The sequence below is a fragment of the Oreochromis aureus genome, linkage group 6, assembly GCF_013358895.1.
Source record: "Oreochromis aureus strain Israel breed Guangdong linkage group 6, ZZ_aureus, whole genome shotgun sequence".
NCBI lineage: Eukaryota > Metazoa > Chordata > Actinopteri > Cichliformes > Cichlidae > Oreochromis > Oreochromis aureus.
In genome coordinates, this window is record NC_052947.1 from 31,388,201 (window position 1) to 31,406,204 (window position 18,004).

General features: G+C 40.1%; 1 protein-coding gene across 1 annotated transcript; it reads right to left on the reverse strand.

Moving 5' to 3' along the window:
- Window positions 1–119: 119 nt before the first annotated feature.
- samd1b (sterile alpha motif domain containing 1b) lies at window positions 120–17,336 on the reverse strand. The gene is made up of 7 exons (XM_031727432.2): window positions 16,051–17,336; window positions 14,703–14,946; window positions 13,366–13,493; window positions 7,976–8,024; window positions 7,782–7,893; window positions 4,541–4,655; window positions 120–4,415 (listed from the first exon to the last, which is right to left on the reverse strand). Exons 1-7 carry the CDS (start codon window positions 17,230–17,232, stop codon window positions 4,272–4,274), a joined length of 1,974 nt encoding a protein of 657 aa, XP_031583292.1. The 5' UTR covers window positions 17,233–17,336; the 3' UTR covers window positions 120–4,271.
- Window positions 17,337–18,004: the final 668 nt, after the last annotated feature.

Sequence of the window (18,004 nt, forward strand, 5' to 3'; positions counted from 1 at the left end):
GGACACTCACAAACACACCACCACAGCTTGCAAACAACGGAGCATTCACTCACTGTGGATTTTTTTTATTTTATTTTAATGTTTTATTACTAAATTGTTTAAACAAATGAAAGGAAACAAGCTACAAGGGCTTAAACATACTGTACATTCCCCTTGTGAGAATCAGGACTCGAGTTGTTCCCGCCAACAGATTTAACAAACATGAAGGAAATGATGTTAACAACACATCGAACACTTTCTTCTTTCTAATGGTAATAATCTTTCAAACACAGTTATTGGAAAGACAGTGAGAGGTAGAGGAGGTTTAAATGCACAAAGAAACATTGAATCTGATTTACGCATCAGTGTACGTTGAAATGTTTTGGATATGCTGAAAAAAAAGAAATAAAAATAAGAAAAAGAGACAAAATTACAGTTTTTGTATCATAAACATGGAATGTATGCTGTTACAGGACAGATGGAAATAAATTATATGACAACTGGACACATTTGGTTGCCTTTTGTCGTTATCAGTCAATAAAAGCCATTAAAAAAATGCTGGTGGTATGAGATCAGTTGATTGATCGACTCAACTTTACCCACAACATCTCTCAGTAAATAATGTAATCCTAGTAATTAACAATCAGCCAAATGGGTTTGTTTTAATATATATATATGTATACTGACATTATTATGAATAGTTCAGATGTGACTTATTGGCTGATTTCAGTTCAATTAGCTGAACTTTACTCTGCAGCTGGTTTCACAGAGATATTTAGATGCTTCTTAGGTGCTTTCTACATTGAATAGGCCACAAAAGCAGTATTTTTTCTTTAATGTTGAATATCAGTAATATCTATAGGCACAAAAGAAGTAAGCATGTCTATAAGACTTGAGCCTTTGTTATGTAAGTTAACCACTTTTAGTGTTTCTTGCCCAAATTTGGGATTTTTTTAATCTTATGTTTTTTACATTGTCCATTAAAATGCACTGTCCCTGTTAAATGTAACAATCAGGTGTTTTCATAGACCCAGGAAGGCAAAAGATTGAACCAGCTGCCTGTCCCTTCAAGCTCTTCCTAGTTACGCATGACAAAATTAAAATCTATTTACTAAATATTAAAGAGTAACTGCCAAGTGTAACTAGCTAACAGAAGCAACTAACAAAGTTAATATTACCTTAAGTATGTGTCTGGAACTGACATATAATACACAAATAAATAACCTACATTAAATAAAGACATATTTAGTGCCAATAAAATGTGTGTGTGTTTTTTTTAAATGTAAGGCATGCTACCTTTTGCTGCTGCATCCTGTTTCACTTTTATCTTACATTGGTGTTGACTGAACAGCACTAAAGTGTTTTCAATACATCGAGCTAAATCATTTTCAACGATTCAGAGTGTACGCTGAAAATACCATACAAACGACTTTACATTTAAAGCTAGTGGTTGATTCATGATGATCTGACGTATGTCGTCATATTAAAGAGGAAGTTCATACAGAAATCAAATTGAAATATTTTTTTCTCTGGTCTCTAAAACCTCAAATATTTGGACGATAGCACAGTTACAGAGCTGCACACCACCACAGAAGATTTTAAATCAAGCATTGAAGATGTGACTCAAGTGCAGACTTCAAAGGGTTTTAACAAAAGTATTGCATTAACCGTTTCGCACACATTTTTATACAAAGTCCCCAATTTTAGAGGCTCAAAAGTAATTGAATAAGACAAATTTAAAAATAAGGATTAATTTTAATACTTTTGCTGTAAACCTTGAAGTCTAGAACCAATGGACATTACCAAATGCCTACTGCAGGCTAAAAAGTATGATTGTGATCAGATGAGGTCTGTTCCCTTGTTAATCCATGATAAATACAGCTGATAAAAGCCCCTGAAAGGATTGCATTTAATTCTCAGTGAGGTCCAAAGTGGTGTTGATGCAAGTGAAGGAAGCTATCATTAGCCTGAAAAAACAAAATAAATCGGAGATGGTTTTAATATTTTGATGAAAACTGACATCATCAAATGCTGCATTTACTCCTTTAGATGCTCTTCCAGGACTTTACTGTTGCTCCTTCAGTTGCTCTTTGTGGGTCTTTCTGCCACCATTTCTATATTTAATAACTAAAACCATGTCAGGTGACTGTCTTAGCCATTGAAGAATATCACATTTCTTTACCTCGAGAAACTCTTGGGCAGCTTTTGCCCTGCGCTTTGAGTCACTATCCATTTTCAAACTGAAGGGTTCTCGGATCAGTTTTGAACTTTTGGCTGAAACTGAACTCAGCGGAGATCAATGCCTCGCACACTTTAGAACTAATTCTGCCACTTTTATCAGCAATCGCAATATTAATAAACACTAGAGGGCCAGTTGTGTTGGCAGCCATTACATGCCTGCACCATGTTTGACGGATGATGTGGTATGGTATGTTTCTGTCTCCATCATTCTGGTTATTCTTTGCAATATTTCTTCAGAACTGTGCAGGCTCCTTTAGATACTTTCTGCTGTAATCTGCCCTTCTTGTTCTTGTATAACCAGCAGTTTGAGCTTTGTTGTAAACCCTTTTTTTCATTCATGTAAATGTCTCTTGATTGTACACTTTAGAAATACTTAATTAGTGGTTGATTAATATTTCAGTTTTCTTTGGACCTCATAATGCGAATTCCAGCGAACAACTACCAAATGCAAGCTTGGTACTTGGAATCAGCAACAAATATTTTATCTGTTCACTTTGTCATGAAATAACAAAGATAACGGTATCACCATGAAGGTGCCTGTCAGTCAGTTGTCCAATTACTTTTTAGCCTCTGGAAACTGAGGACTATGTACAAAAATAGCTGTTATTCCAATTTGTTTGTTAAAGCTTGCACTTCAATCATGTCTTGATTTGTTGATCTAAAATCAGTGAGGAGGCATCCAGAGTCCAAATGACATTAGTTTGGAATAACTCAGCAGTGACTCAGTGAAAATAACATAAAAAAAATCCAATCACTTTGCTTTTGGGTGAGCAGTTTCTGTTAGGAACAAATTTCTTTCTACTGAGCTACACCCATCAATCTTATCAATGTGACTGCAAAGAGAGCGACTATTATCCCCCTCAGCTGAGCTGCAATATCTCTTTTAGTAATAAAGTACTAAATAGTTCCCTTAAAGTGGATTTGAGGATGAACTGTCTTCAAGAAATCACAACATCTTAACTCTGGTCCAAGATGTCGCAATAACTGAAGATCCACTTAAACACTTTTAAATACACTTAAAAATTACACTCTTTGTGTAAGTCATCACTGATGAGTGGATCACTCCCAGTAGATAATCCATTTAGTTTGTTTAGGAAAAAAGCTCCCAGCTTACTCATAATTCCTAGAAAACTGGACCTACATAAGATAGTTAAACAGTTCTATGTGACATGTGATTTTAGGTGTCTATTAAAGAAGTAAAGTCTGATGTAAAGCAAATATCAAAGTGTATCTCTGTAAAACCAGCATATGAGGTGGTGATGCATAGCCCCAAGCAGATTTAAAAAATACATTTTCCATATGAGATATTAAGTTACACAAAATCAACCAGCTGACAAGCTGACATGGTCCAAAAGCCCCTCAAACATCCTAGTCAGTTTATTGCTTTAACCAGCAATTTCAATAACCCTGCACAGAATTTGTTTTAAACATAGAGAACAATATAAAGGTTCATCATGCCAGCCATCATCAGCCTATTTCAGCTTTGGGAATGTCTCAAATCTGGTCAACCTCTAATTTCTTTGCTGTCCTTTTCAACATGTTCTGTCTATTTGTAGAAGGAAAGGTATACACCAACAAGAAAATTCTCAGATCATAGCCCAAAAATGCAAATGACCCCTTCCCCAAGTCCCAGAAAAAAACATGCCGCTTTCAAAATGTGCATAAAAGTCAGCATGAAGTGACAGCTTAAACAAAAACATTTTGCACAGTTTAATCAGTACAATTGCAAAGTGCTTAATTGTTGTTTGTTTGTCTTAAAGGAGAAATTGCATGGTTGTTTGAAAATCTCTGCTCTACTTTCTCCCTCCGACACTTGTGCTCTGATAGAAAACCCTTGTTGTCTAGAAAATCCAGTCTCATTTCTGATGTCAAGAGGCAGGAGGATAAGAAACAACGGTGTGTGCGTACCTGTGTTTCTGTGTTTGCATGTGTTGTGTGACATGAGATGAAAAGTGAAGTGTATTGTACTGTATATCATGCATGCATTTTTATACTACGTTAGCTATATGTAGATACAAACATAACAGTCTGCTTGTATTTGATTCATGCTGTTAGCAGTCGTCATCCTCAAAGTGTGTTTTCTGCAGAACCTTTACATGACGTTCATAGATCTTGAGGGCGGGGCCAAGTCTGATTGACAGGCCAGTCAAAACATCATTACGCTGCATGAGGAGAAGTGACTTTCCATCGATTTCCTAATGAAGAGAGCAAAACAGCGCATGCAGGTGCATGTTGATTACAAGTGTTTAAAGTGAAGTGCAAGCCATTGAGCTTCTGTATGGTGCACTCTAGTGGCAACTAAGGAAGATCACAGCCTTACCTGGGTCCTGAATGCAGCAGCCTGTTCAGGGAAACCCGCTGCTGTGAAATAACTGACAACATCTGACACTGTCCAGTTTACTGGGCTCCCATTGAGGCCCTCAGACTTCATGAGCCTGCAAAAATAAAGAAGTCGGTCAAACAGACAACATGCAGGAGGAGACGTTGAAACAGTCAGTTTTAACAGTTACAGTGCTGCCAGATTTATTTTTCCTGTTTGTAAATTCTATAGTGCATAGCATGACTGCAGAAAAACTATCAATGCTTTTTCATTTCATAAAACTGGTGGAGAGGTGGGGGCAGAGAAAAAACCTATTAGAGTTTGGTGCTGATCTGGATCACTTTGTCTAACCTTGCAGAAGTCATTCCCTTCTATTATAATATGCATTGACTTCCTGTGTTTCAGTGATTACTTTTGTGTCACAGTTGGCATAATCATATGTCTCACTTTATTTTAAGTGTGTAATGTAATCAGGGAAGAGCTTATATTGCACTACACAATATCCTGTGATTAAGTGCTTGGTGGTGATTAGTTGGAAATTAAACTCACACAACTGTTAAAATATTATAACTTTTTTGTGTCCCGTCTGCAGATTGAAGCTGAGATCTCACAGATTAAGTACAATTGTTTAGTTTTAATTTATGGGTGGTCACGTCCATATTAGCTGAAAAGAGTCCATCAAATATGGGCAAATATCAAATATGACACTAAACAAATGTTGGATGTTCTTCACATGTAAAATCATGTGAAAATGAAAGTACACCGTCCTTTCAGGGTTTTATATATTATAATAAATGCCACCTTGTAGAACCAACTCTGCCAGCAATAACTCACTGTAATGGTTTACTCTGTGGGTTTACTAGTCTCTCACATCACTGTCAAAGAATTTTGGCCAACTCTTCTTTACAACATTGCTTCAGTTCAATGAGGGGATTTGTTTATGCACAGCTCTCTTAAGGTCCCACCACAGTGTTTCAATCAGGTTGAGGTCTAGACTTTCCGTGGACAATTGGAACACCTTGATTATTTTCTGTTTTTAGCCATTTTGTTGTAGATTTGCTGCTGTTCTCATTGATCATTGTCCTGTTGCAAGATCCAATTTGGGACAACCTTATCTGTCGAACAGACAGTCTCACATTTCACTCTAGAATACTTTGGTATACAGAGGAGTTCGTGCTCAACTCAATGACTGACAGATGCCCAGGTCCTGTGGCTGCAAACCAAGCCTAATTCATAACCTCTCGACCACCGTACTGACAGCTGGTTTGAGGTGTTTGTGTTCATACGCTGTTTGGTTTTTTCTAAATGTGACACTGAGCATTATGGCCAAAAATCTCCAGCTTAGATTCATCTTTTTTCCAGATGCAACTTTGCAAACCTAAGTTGCGCTGCCATGTTCTCTTTTAGCAAGAAGAAGTTTTCTGCTGGCAAACCTTCCTAACAATCCACGCATGTCAGTCTTGTTCTAATTGACTTATAATGAATTTAACATTAAACATGCTGCCTGAGGCCTGTAAAATGTGAGACCGAGTTCTTGGGGTTTTTTGCAATTTCTCTAAGCATTGAAGGGTCTGACCTTGGAAGGAATTTACTGGTATGTCTACACAGACAGACAAATAGATACTTTATTGATCCTGCAAAGGAAATTGCTGTGTTACAGCAGCAAGAAAAATAAAAAAAACATAGTATATTACACAATAAAAACAACATTTTCAAAGGAAAGGTACCAGAGGCCCATAGTGAAGGCCTTATAATGAGAAGTAGTGCAAAAAATGCTATGTAGAGAATAGTAAAAAGGAAAGAAAACTAAAAATATAAAACTAAGATTGTGCAAAAGTGTACTGCAAATAGCATTAATAATTAATATGTACACAACAAGAAACAGCAGAAACAAAAAATATCTACTGCTTGGAAGATGGACAGCTGTCTTGAATGTTTTCAACTTGTGAATAATCCTTCTCAGTGCAGAATGATGGACTTTAAAAAGTTTGGAAATGGTCTTATAACCCTCCCTGTATTGATGGGCAGCAGCAATTGCTTCACCAAGATCATTGCTGCTGTGTTTATTCTTTTGCACTGTGTTAACACACACCTGAATGCTCCAGACCAGCAAACTGCTAAAAACCTGCTTTTAAAGAGGTAGTTACGCTTGTTGATGATTAGTTAATCAAGTGCATTTGGCTGCTTATTACCCTGTTAATTCCTATCAATGTTTACTTAGTTTTTCACACACTGCTTCTGTATTTAGTTATAAATGATATAAATAAAAACACGGTATAATATGTCATGTTTTGTAGCTCATCTGATGTTCTAATTTTAGAACCTGCTAAAGACCAGGTGTCTTTTTTAAGGTATCCTGATATTTTAAACCCGTAATAGAATCAGGGCGTACTTTCTTCATCACATGACCTTATCTGAAAAAAAAGCCTCCAAAACAAACAAGAAGTAAATCATCCGGCAGAATTGGCTCAGCAGAGCATCACCAAGAAAAAAATATGTGTTAATGTCTATCTATCTAAACTTGATCAAAATATGAAATAAACTCAATTTTATTTATTTAATTTTAATCAGTCGAATGTTACAATGCACACTGGTCTGTGCAGGACTGCAGTGAGAAATCTGTTGCAGAGTTATTAAAGTTTTGTAATTCATATTTTTTTTATCTAAACGGTTTTTAGTTTTAGGAATAGTTTTCTTGTTTGAAATTGTTTCAATTTGATTAGTTTCAGTCCTGTTTTTTCAAATTATTACTGTTTTGAAGAAAATGACAGCATACAGAGAAGGACAACGCATCACTCCAAGGTATTTCAAGAAACTGCAAGACAAGACAGACCCTGTAAAGAGAATAATGGGAGGTGTAAATGTGAGTGTGTGGGTTTTAGTTTCAGTCTGTTTTTTTTTTTTTTAGCTGGCAGGATAGTGCAGAGAGTGGGCAGAAAAACTCGGGAAAGAGAGAAAATGTTTGCGTTGAAAGATAGTTTGATGAACATCTGAAAAACTTTAAAGAGGTTGTGGAATTCTTTGGTTTGCTAGCATAAAAGCAAGCGTTAAAAAGGGAGCAAACACACAAAAAACAAAGCAGAAATAAAATCTGTATCAGCACCAAATTGATATTTTTAACATATATATTGGTATGTATCGTTAGAATTTCACACAAACAAGCTGTTGACTTTTGTTCATAGTTTTCTAACACTTGTGTGAATGCATGCATCAGTATCTGCAACATCTCTGCTGTACTCACACTCCACTGCTAACGGTTATCCCTCGTTCTTCAGATCGGCTGGAGTCTCTTGGGGAGGCTGTGGGTGTTAGCAGGCAGGACGACACACCGACCTCTGTCTTACACTCCAAATCTACGAAGGAGGCAAGTATGATTCCTTGTCGTGAAACCCAAACATGCACTCAGTTTGAGTTTATCAATGAAACGAAACTCACCGTTAAAGTCTGAGGAGCTGTGGTTTATTCCATCATGCTGTGTCTGATTCTGTGTATAGAGAGGAAAGAAAGAGGGGGGTCAAATTAAATGCAAAGAGGGAGTGTCAGAGCAATACAGAGAGAGTCATATGACCTCCGCCTAAAATGAAGGACAAGAGGAGCTAGCAGCATGAAGATGCATCATGACAAAACCACAGTGGGACATTGAGACCATCTGCTGTGGGAGTAAAAATGATGATGTGCAAAGGTATGAAGTGGACTGGTGGGGGGGCGAAGTTTGACAAAGCTGATGAGTCACCCTGGTGGAGAACTGAAGTCTGCCTTAGACAGCTTCTGTAATAGGATTTTTCTGCCCGACTTTTGAAAGCATAGAAAAGCCTCCTGGAGATAAATGGATGCCTCCATATACTAACCAGTAGCATCTGAACCTCTCATTACTTTAACCAACAAAACTCTGTAACTGCATTTGAAATCACTCCTCTGTTGACATTGTCATTACACAATACATAAGAAGTTCTTGGATAATAAGTGCTAGGTTGAGCATTGCATGGTATATATTCAAAAAAAGTTAAAGTGGCTATATGCTATGGGCATATATATATATATATATATATATATATATATATATATATATATACTTATTTATTGTGCAAATCAAATTTGAGCGCCACGCTGGAATTGATTAACTAATTTTTCTGTTCAGGAATGCAAGTAAATAGCTGTAATTTGGCATCTTTAATTTAAAAATTATAATTTACTTTTATTTATTTTTTTTGCTTTTGTAAAACATTAAATTTGAAAATTTGTGGATAACAACAATAATTATAGTTTATCACAAAAAGTATTTCAGTTAAAGAGCATGCACACAGTGGTGGATTAAACAGTTATAGAAACATAAAAAAAAAGGATTTTGATAGTTACAAATACCTTTAATAAACCTTACACTGGGTGGTGGTCTAACACATTTTGAAGCAGTGTATATCAACATTCATGTACCATATATACCACTGATACCTGATAACGTCCTTTATCAGGTACTTATTATCTCTTTTAATCATTTTCATATAAAAACTACTACTAATGCCCAGCATGCCCACGGCTTCAGTGTTTGGGTATGTTGCTGGTGAAATGTTAAGAGTGTGTGATAAACTGCTGTTTACTCTGATTACATTTTCTAGATCAGTGTGGACCATAGTTAAAAAAATAATTACTAAACAAGAATAATCTGCCTGCTACATTTTCTTATAATTTATTTGAACCTCTTGAAAAATGTAAAGTGTTGCTAGAGGCTTCTTTTCTGGCATTCAGAACTCTTACCAGGAATACACATTTAAAAGCACTATTTTGCATAAGTTAATAAAAGTGGTAAAGGTATAACTCCCCCACCCAAATCTGAACAACAGAACTAATGAAAGGGTCAGAGAGATGTCAGTCTAGCTCACTCTGTACTTGCACGCTTTTTAACATTTTGTTCCTCCTTAATAACCCGTTAATCAGCATCAGGCTCTTAATCACATATTGGGCATATCCTGTAGTAAAGTGTAAGACATTTCCTGATTGTATAATTATCTAAAGTGTGACAAAGCGTGGGCATTCAACATTAATCATAACATAATATTTGGTTTTCCAGTGAAAGGGAGAACTTGCACTTTTGAGATTTTACTGTTGCAGAGAGCAAAACACTGACTTCTGTGTCAAAAATTGACCCAGCCATCATTTCAAGGATAATCACTCCCATTCAGAGCTGGTTCTCTGATTGTAACCCAGTGACCAAACAGGGGTTTTAGCTAAAGAGGCCACAGTTTGCAACCATAAAGTGACTCATCACATCAGGAACCCAACTAGAGGCATGTTTGCTGCTTTTTTAACACTAACAGCGACAACTTCAGTTAACACAGACTATAATGCCCTGACATGTTTGATGGAGAACAGTAATGGAAAATAAGATGATTCTTGGAACATGCCATTGTGTACCTGAGATTTATTTTAAATCTACTCATCAGATTTGGCTCAGTGGAATTTTGTTTTTGGAAATCCAGCATGTGTCGCTGGCACAAGTACTAAAGGTAACAAAACTTTCTTGGAATGATCTACAAGAATGTTGGAAGTGGTGAAAGACTGCCCAAGGAGGTTATCTTAAAATCAGGTTTAATTTTTTACATTTTTATCCAAGTTTTGTAACTTCACAATCACGAATTGTAGTTACATTGTGACAGTTAGACCTATAAGACCTACAAAACCATTTAAATAATAACTTCTAAAAGCAGTGCAGAAGAAAATATAATGTGAAATCTTTAATATGTTTAATTATTATTTTTATAGTTGTTAGTATCCCTGAATTAGATAAGCAGAAGAGGATGGATGGATGGATGGATGAATGGATGGATGGATGGATGGATGGATGGATGGATGGATGGATGGATATTTATTTGAGACAGTTTTTTGATGAGTTAACAAGTAGTGCACATTATTGAGTTTGATGAAAGTTTGCTCTCAGATTTATTGCTTAATACCGGGACATAAACATTAAGAGTAGCTGAATATTGCTTGAACTGATCTAACTATGTGCTAAACTTGGTTCAATTGGTTAAACAGGGCAAATGCATGAGATGGATTTTCTGTAATTGGTTGCAGGACTTTGAGTTTTTGGGTTTAAATGTTTGTTTCCATTCTCGTGCTCTGAGTTTTTGATTATTTGTTAGGCTGACTTTGGGATTTCCTGTTTTGATTTCTTTATTATTATAAGTATATTGTGAGTGTTTTTTATTTTTATTTCAAGGTTTCTACTGATATTTGTACTAGGTGTAATAGTAGCTTTCCTTACTCTGATAAAAAATAATTGGCTTGTATATTTAAACAGACTAACATATGGAAATTTCCTCAACAACCTCAGATCAGTCAAGTGAGTACAGAACTCTGATTCTGCCTTTAGATGATTCCTCCTTCCTTCTGAAGAGTTGCTGAAAACACGCTTTTAAGGAAATTGAGAAAAGATCAAATATGTGAAAGATGTCGATGAATTGAAGTCATTGTCATGTTGAAAATACCCCCCAGTTTCGGATGATTTGACCTTTGTGATATGGCACGTTATCCTCAGAAGGTGGGTACACTCTTATCATAAAGGGATAGCATTTTCTCACCTCTGGCATCAGCAAGGCATTTTTACCCAGAGAACTGTTGCTCACTGAATATTTTCTCTTTTTCGGACCATTCTCTGTTAATCCTACAGGGAGTGCAGAATTATTAGGCAAGTTGTATTTTTGAGGAATAATTTTATTATTGAACAACAACCATGTTCTCAATGAACCCAAAAAACTCATTAATATCAAAGCTGAATGTTTTTGGAAGTAGTTTTTAGTTTGTTTTAGTTTTAGCTATTTTAGGGGATATCTGTGTGTGCAGGTGACTATTACTGTGCATAATTATTAGGCAACTTAACAAAAACAAATCTATACCCATTTCAATTATTTATTTTACCAGTGAAACCAATATAACATCTCCACATTCACAAATATACATTTCTGACATTCAAAAACAAAACAAAAACAAATCAGCGACCAATATAGCCACCTTTCTTTGCAAGGACACTCAAAAGCCTGCCATCCATGGATTCTGTCAGTGTTTTGATCTGTTCACCATCAACATTGCGTGCAGCAGCAACCACAGCCTCCCAGACACTGTTCAGAGAGGTGTACTGTTTTCCCTCCTTGTAAATCTCACATTTGATGATGGACCACAGGTTCTCAATGGGGTTCAGATCAGGTGAACAAGGAGGCCATGTCATTAGTTTTTCTTCTTTTATACCCTTTCTTGCCAGCCACGCTGTGGAGTACTTGGACGCGTGTGATGGAGCATTGTCCTGCATGAAAATCATGTTTTTCTTGAAGGATGCAGACTTCTTCCTGTACCACTGCTTGAAGAAGGTGTCTTCCAGAAACTGGCAGTAGGACTGGGAGTTGAGCTTGACTCCATCCTCAACCCGAAAAGGCCCCACAAGCTCATCTTTGATGATACCAGCCCAAACCAGTACTCCACCTCCACCTTGCTGGCGTCTGAGTCGGACTGGAGCTCTCTGCCCTTTACCAATCCAGCCACGGGCCCATCCATCTGGCCCATCAAGACTCACTCTCATTTCATCAGTCCATAAAACCTTAGAAAAATCAGTCTTGAGATATTTCTTGGCCCAGTCTTGACGTTTCAGATTGTGTGTCTTGTTCAGTGGTGGTCGTCTTTCAGCCTTTCTTACCTTGGCCATGTCTCTGAGTATTGCACACCTTGTGCTTTTGGGCACTCCAGTGATGTTGCAGCTCTGAAATATGGCCAAACTGGTGGCAAGTGGCATCTTGGCAGCTGCACGCTTGACTTTTCTCAGTTCATGGGCAGTTATTTTGCACCTTGGTTTTTCCACACGCTTCTTGCGACCCTGTTGACTATTTTGAATGAAACGCTTGATTGTTCGATGATCACGCTTCAGAAGCTTTGCAATTTTAAGACTGCTGCATCCCTCTGCAAGATATCTCACTATTTTTGACTTTTCTGAGCCTGTCAAGTCCTTCTTTTGACCCATTTTGCCAAAGAAAAGGAATTTGCCTAATATTTATGCACACCTGATATAGGGTGTTGATGTCATTAGACCACACCCCTTCTCATTACAGAGATGCACATCACCTAATATGCTTAATTGGTAGTAGGCTTTCGAGCCTATACAGCTTGGAGTAAGACAACATGCATGAAGAGGATGATGTGGACAAAATACTCATTTGCCTAATAATTCTGCACTCCCTGTATAGCTGGTTATGTAGGAAAGTTGCAGCAGATCAGCAGTTTCTGAAATACTCAGACCAGCCTGTCTGGTACCAACAACCATGCTAAGTCACTAATCAACTTTCTTCCTCATTCTGATGCTCAGTTTGAACTTCAGCAGGTTGTCATGATTATGTCCACAGGTCCATATGCACTGAGCTGCTGCCATGTGATTGGCTGATTAGATATTTAAGTTAGTTGGCAGTTAGACACTTTTGAAATAATCGGAAAAACGAGTTCCTGACCAGGAAAACTGAAAAGTCTGAGAAAGTTTCGGCAGATACAGACACTGAGTTGTTGACATCATATAGGCAGCATCATGGAGGATAAAGGTAGAAGTCAATTCATGGTTAGAATAGTCCAAATTCACATCTTTTGTTTTTTTTTTTTGCAAACATTTAACTTGTAATTTAGGATTTTCACTAATGACCACTCCTCTAGGAAAAGAGCATTACTACAACAAGGAATACTTTCACATTTAATTCTCCAGCGTACTTATAATACTTGTGTACTATCAGTCAAACCATTTTGAATGGTTGAAAAAAAACAAACAAAACAAAAACTAAGTGGATGACACATGTACTTACACTCACTTGCACCTCCATTGGTATCTGATCAAGGGAACCAGCTCTCTCTTCCATGACTGGACCATTACTCTGTGACTGCAAGGCTCCCTGAACCGGTGTGTCGGGGAGGAAATCAAGCACCGGTAAACCTGAAAAAAAAAAAAAAGTCAAAGCAAGGTAAAAAGACTGAAGAAAGGAAATTCGATATCTGAAAATACTTTAATGGTAGCATAGGAGCAACTATTTATGTAATTTACTGTGTACAGTACTGTCAAAAAGTCTTGAGCTACTACTCATTTCTTTATAGTTTACTTCCAAAGAGCCAGACTTTCTTCTGATTTATTAAAGTGCTCTTGAGTCCAGGAAGGTATTTTGAAGGTTCTTTTGGACATTGGTTGCTTTTTCATTCATTTTCTGTCCAGTCCTGGTAACTGGCCATTCACAGAGGACTACTGTTTTGTTTTTTTAAGTTACCTAACAATGTATAAATTGTATGTGTAGGCGCTTTATTACCAGCACCCAGTAGCAAAAATACATAATGTGTTCCCAATCCTTTAACTGATTTCACAAAATATGTCAAAGATGACACAATTTCTTTGTGTTATTAAAGAAAATGTGTACGGACTGACGCAGTGAAACCTCATAAGAAATGGTGTCAGTGGAAGGGTGGTTGTCAAGAAGCCATTCTTAAGAAAGAAAAACAGGGAAAGGGCTGATGCATGGCAAATTACATAAGAACTGAACTGAAAATCAGTAGCAACAGGTCCAAATACAGACATCAACATTACCGAGGCACTGTGAGATCATCTTGCCAGAGACCTGAGCAAAAGGGATCCAAAATCCGAAGAAGAGCTTTGAAATGTCCTTCAGGAAGCCTGGATAACAATTCCTGAAGACTACTTAAAAAATAACAGAAATGTTTACCTAAGCAAGTTAAGTCTGTGCTGAAGAACAAAGGTGGTCAAGCCAAATATTGACTTTGAAACGCCTCAGAATTGTACAAACTCTATTTCCATATATGTCTGCAAAGTTCAATAAGTTGCTGCCCAAATTCCCATTTTCATAGCAAAACATAAAGAAAGGAAAAATTATTCAAGTATTAAATAATTATTAGTATTAGTTATTAATTATTAGTATTAGTCTGGAGTTTTAACTTGTTGTTGAAGCGAAATTAAAAACTTAAAAAGGTCCAATTTAAAGTTGGAACTCTGTTTGAAAAAAAAAAACAAGTAACCACTCGAAAGTTTTAAGAAGCAGCAGCAGTGCTCAGTAAAGAGCTATTTAATACAACCGTGAGAATATTACTAGTCCTTTAATGAGGCTCCCTCTGAGTACACACAGCCATTCAGTGCACACACCTTTGCCTCCCTCCTGCTGCTCCTGCTGGGGGCTCTCCTGCTTTGATGCTTTCTGGATCTCAGCATCTTCTCTGATTTTCTCAATGAGCACTGGTTCGGTTGTCATGGCTACCGGGAATAGTCCTCCCTCCTCCTCAGAACTCCGAGTATCATCCTCCTCCTCTTCTTCCTCGTTGTCTTCCCGTTCCTCTTCTTCACTGGCTGTTTCCATCGGCTCATTCTCCTGGAGAGAGGGTGACGGCGGCTGCAAGCACACATAAAGTTGTATCAGAAGAAACGCAATCAAAAAAATGGGGGGGTGCACTGCTTTTCGACATGAGTTTAAAGCTAAGTTAATCGCTCCCTGAGTTTTGAGGGTTTTAAGAGCATATCAGGACTGCTGAGCTTCTCCGGGGCAGACAGTGCTGCTCATAAACACCCCCCACTTGGAGAAAGACATCAGAGATAACGATAGCCGCCTACTATAGCCAAGTTTGCACGCACACACAAGGGGGAGAGAGAGAGGGAGGAGAGTGCGCTGTCAGAAATGACACAAAGGACTTAATGAAGCAAGAAACGGGAGGGGTGGTGGGACACGAACGGAAAGGCTATAATAAAAACGTTAGAATGGCGCTTTTATTATATGAGTAAACACGATGTCCGGCTGATGAGGCTGAGTCCTCCGTCGGCCTGCGCGACAGAGCAGCGCTCACAGGAGCGCGGCAGCGGCACGTCTCAAGTTTAGACAGACACCGCCTACTGCGCGGCAGGCCCAGACACTCCGCGCTCCGGTGTGCACGGCTAAAGTTTATGGGAACGAAATCAGATGTTATTGACCCGAAAACAGCGAAGTGGAAACGAAATCCGAAGGTGCTCGTGCTCGCGCCGCGCACAGACGCTCTTTGGTGCGCGCTCTCGCCCTGGGAGCCGGGGAAAGCCGCTCCGGAGCTGTCTGCTCCTCTCTGTAACCCGCACCTTTTGTGCAGGAAGCCGAGCTACACACACACACACACACACACACACACACACACACACACACACACACACACACACACAGACAGAGACACGCATTTGGCGAGGCTACAGAGGACAAACGCAACACAGGCACGGTCGCATCCCGCTGACAAGCAGCCGAGACAATAACGCATTTCCTCAAATCCCCTCAAACACTTTTTGAAACATTGAGGTTTGACGAGAAGAAGAAGAAGAAAAAAAGAAGCACACGCCGGGCGACGGAAGCGCGTCCTAATGCTGTGCGTGCTGTTTCAACCCGCGATCATTAATTTATCGGCAATCCATCGAGCCAAAGCTGCTCGCTGAGCCCCGCACAGTCCAGACGTGTCGAAAATATTAAGTTAACGTTGCCCACCTTTTTCACAGCGTGTTTGTCCTGCAGTGCGCTCTTTGCAAGTCTGTCAGCGGACGCATTCTTCGGCATCGGTTCCTCTACCACCACCCCTCTCAGAGGGAGAGTAATGTTCCCGCAGCGGGTCCTGCGCAGCCTGCCCCTCGCCACCTCTCTCTCCATGACCACTTTGACTTTGCCTCGGGTCAGCTTTTCCTCCGACAGTCGTTCCTGGCTGCTCAGATAGCCCAGGATCTCCTTCAGCCCAAGCGGCTTCATGTGGCCTCTGGTCACGGCGGCTGAGCCCCCTCTGAGGCTCTTCTCGGACAGGCTGCGAACAGAAGCGACTAATCTGTCGCCCAGGTCCGAGTTGGCATGGTTCCCGGTTGTTTTGGTGCTCCCTCCTCCGACTCGAAGTTTGGGCTTGAGGGGCACAGACTGCTTCTGCCTTTGATTCTGATGGAGACTGCTGACGCTCCCAGGGCAAGTTTTGCTCTGCGTGTCAGCCCGGGACACAGCACACTCCTTTTCTGCGCTAACTGCATCGGCTTTGCTCTGAGCCGTCCTGCTGCCGTCAGCCCCGCTGTGTGCGCCTGTCCTGTGGCCGAAACCGGGCGACGGGCAGTCCCCCACCGCCTGCTGTCCTAATCCCTTGTCTCTCGGTGCACTCGCTTTCTCCTCTTTACAGCCGCTCCCGACAGCACAGCCCGTTGTTGCGCCACAACTGAGGCACCCGTTTCCGCTACTCGGGCTGGAGGCAGGCTTGAGCTTTTTGCCGGTGGTGCTGCCTGATGTTTGAGTGTGTAGATCTGGGCTGGGCTCCGAGTCCTCCTCTGCCTCCTCCTGGTCCGTGAAGCTGTGCGCACTGTCGCCGTTGTTGTTCAGATGATCGTGTTTGGTCCGCTCCCTCGCTGCCTCCGCGCTGCTGCTGCTGCTGCTGCCAGCGGCCGTAAACTCACTCTTCTTTCTGCTTTTCCTCTGCACCTTCGCTGCGTTTCGGTACGATATGGACCCCTTGTAGCTAACTTTGAGCACCGTCTGCTCTTGAATCAGTTTTTCCAGTTCTGTCCTGGTTCGGTCCGGGTCTGACCCGTGTCGTCTCCGGACCATTCGACAGATCCTATCCAGATCCGGACGGGCTTTTCTCGAGCGGAGAGAGTCGATTGTTTCCAGGATCCACTCTCGGTACTTGTTTGGCTCGGACATCTTCTCCTGCTGGTGTGGATGGGGTTTGGCCCGAGTGCGTCTTTTTTTCCTTCTCTGTTGTTTCACAAGTGACGCTGTGTCAAAGCTGGGAAGCCAAAGTGCGATCCCCGGCTGGAGAATGAGGACGGAAGCCTGGCTGGTACGCTTGCGTTCGTTTGCCACATTGTGCGCTTAAGGTGGACCGAAGATGGCGCCTATGGTCTCTGCCGCCAGAGACGCAAATTGCATTTAAGGTGGAATTGACTCGCGTTCGCGTGGCTCAGAGCCACGTTCTTTGTTCGCAGTCTTATTCTGATCAGCCTACGGTTTACAGCAGCACAGTCGATTTCAGCACAAAGAAACACGCATGCAGCCTCCGTCGAGGACACGCCGGGTATTTGCGTTTGTATTTTTGAGCGTTATGGCGAATGAGAGTGAGCCGCGCGGTCAACAGATGGGTGGATGACGGCTTCACCCCGCATCAGGCGGGAGTGATGGATGTCACATCAAGGCTACGCTAACCTCCCACCGAGAACACTTTAAATACCTCAGCATCCGCTCACTTTTCGGCAAACGTGCAACTTTCAAATAGCTCCACACCCAAATGAGAACGCGGGAGTTCAGGAGAATTTTACAAGTAAAACTTTATTGGAATGATACTCATGTTGCAAAATATTACACTTCGTGTTTTTATGTCACCGTTTCCGTGACTTTAGACGCTTCCCTTTGCAGTGTATGTGTGTGTGTAGTATGTCTGTGGCGGGGGTTAATATGGTTTATATTGGGGTCTCAT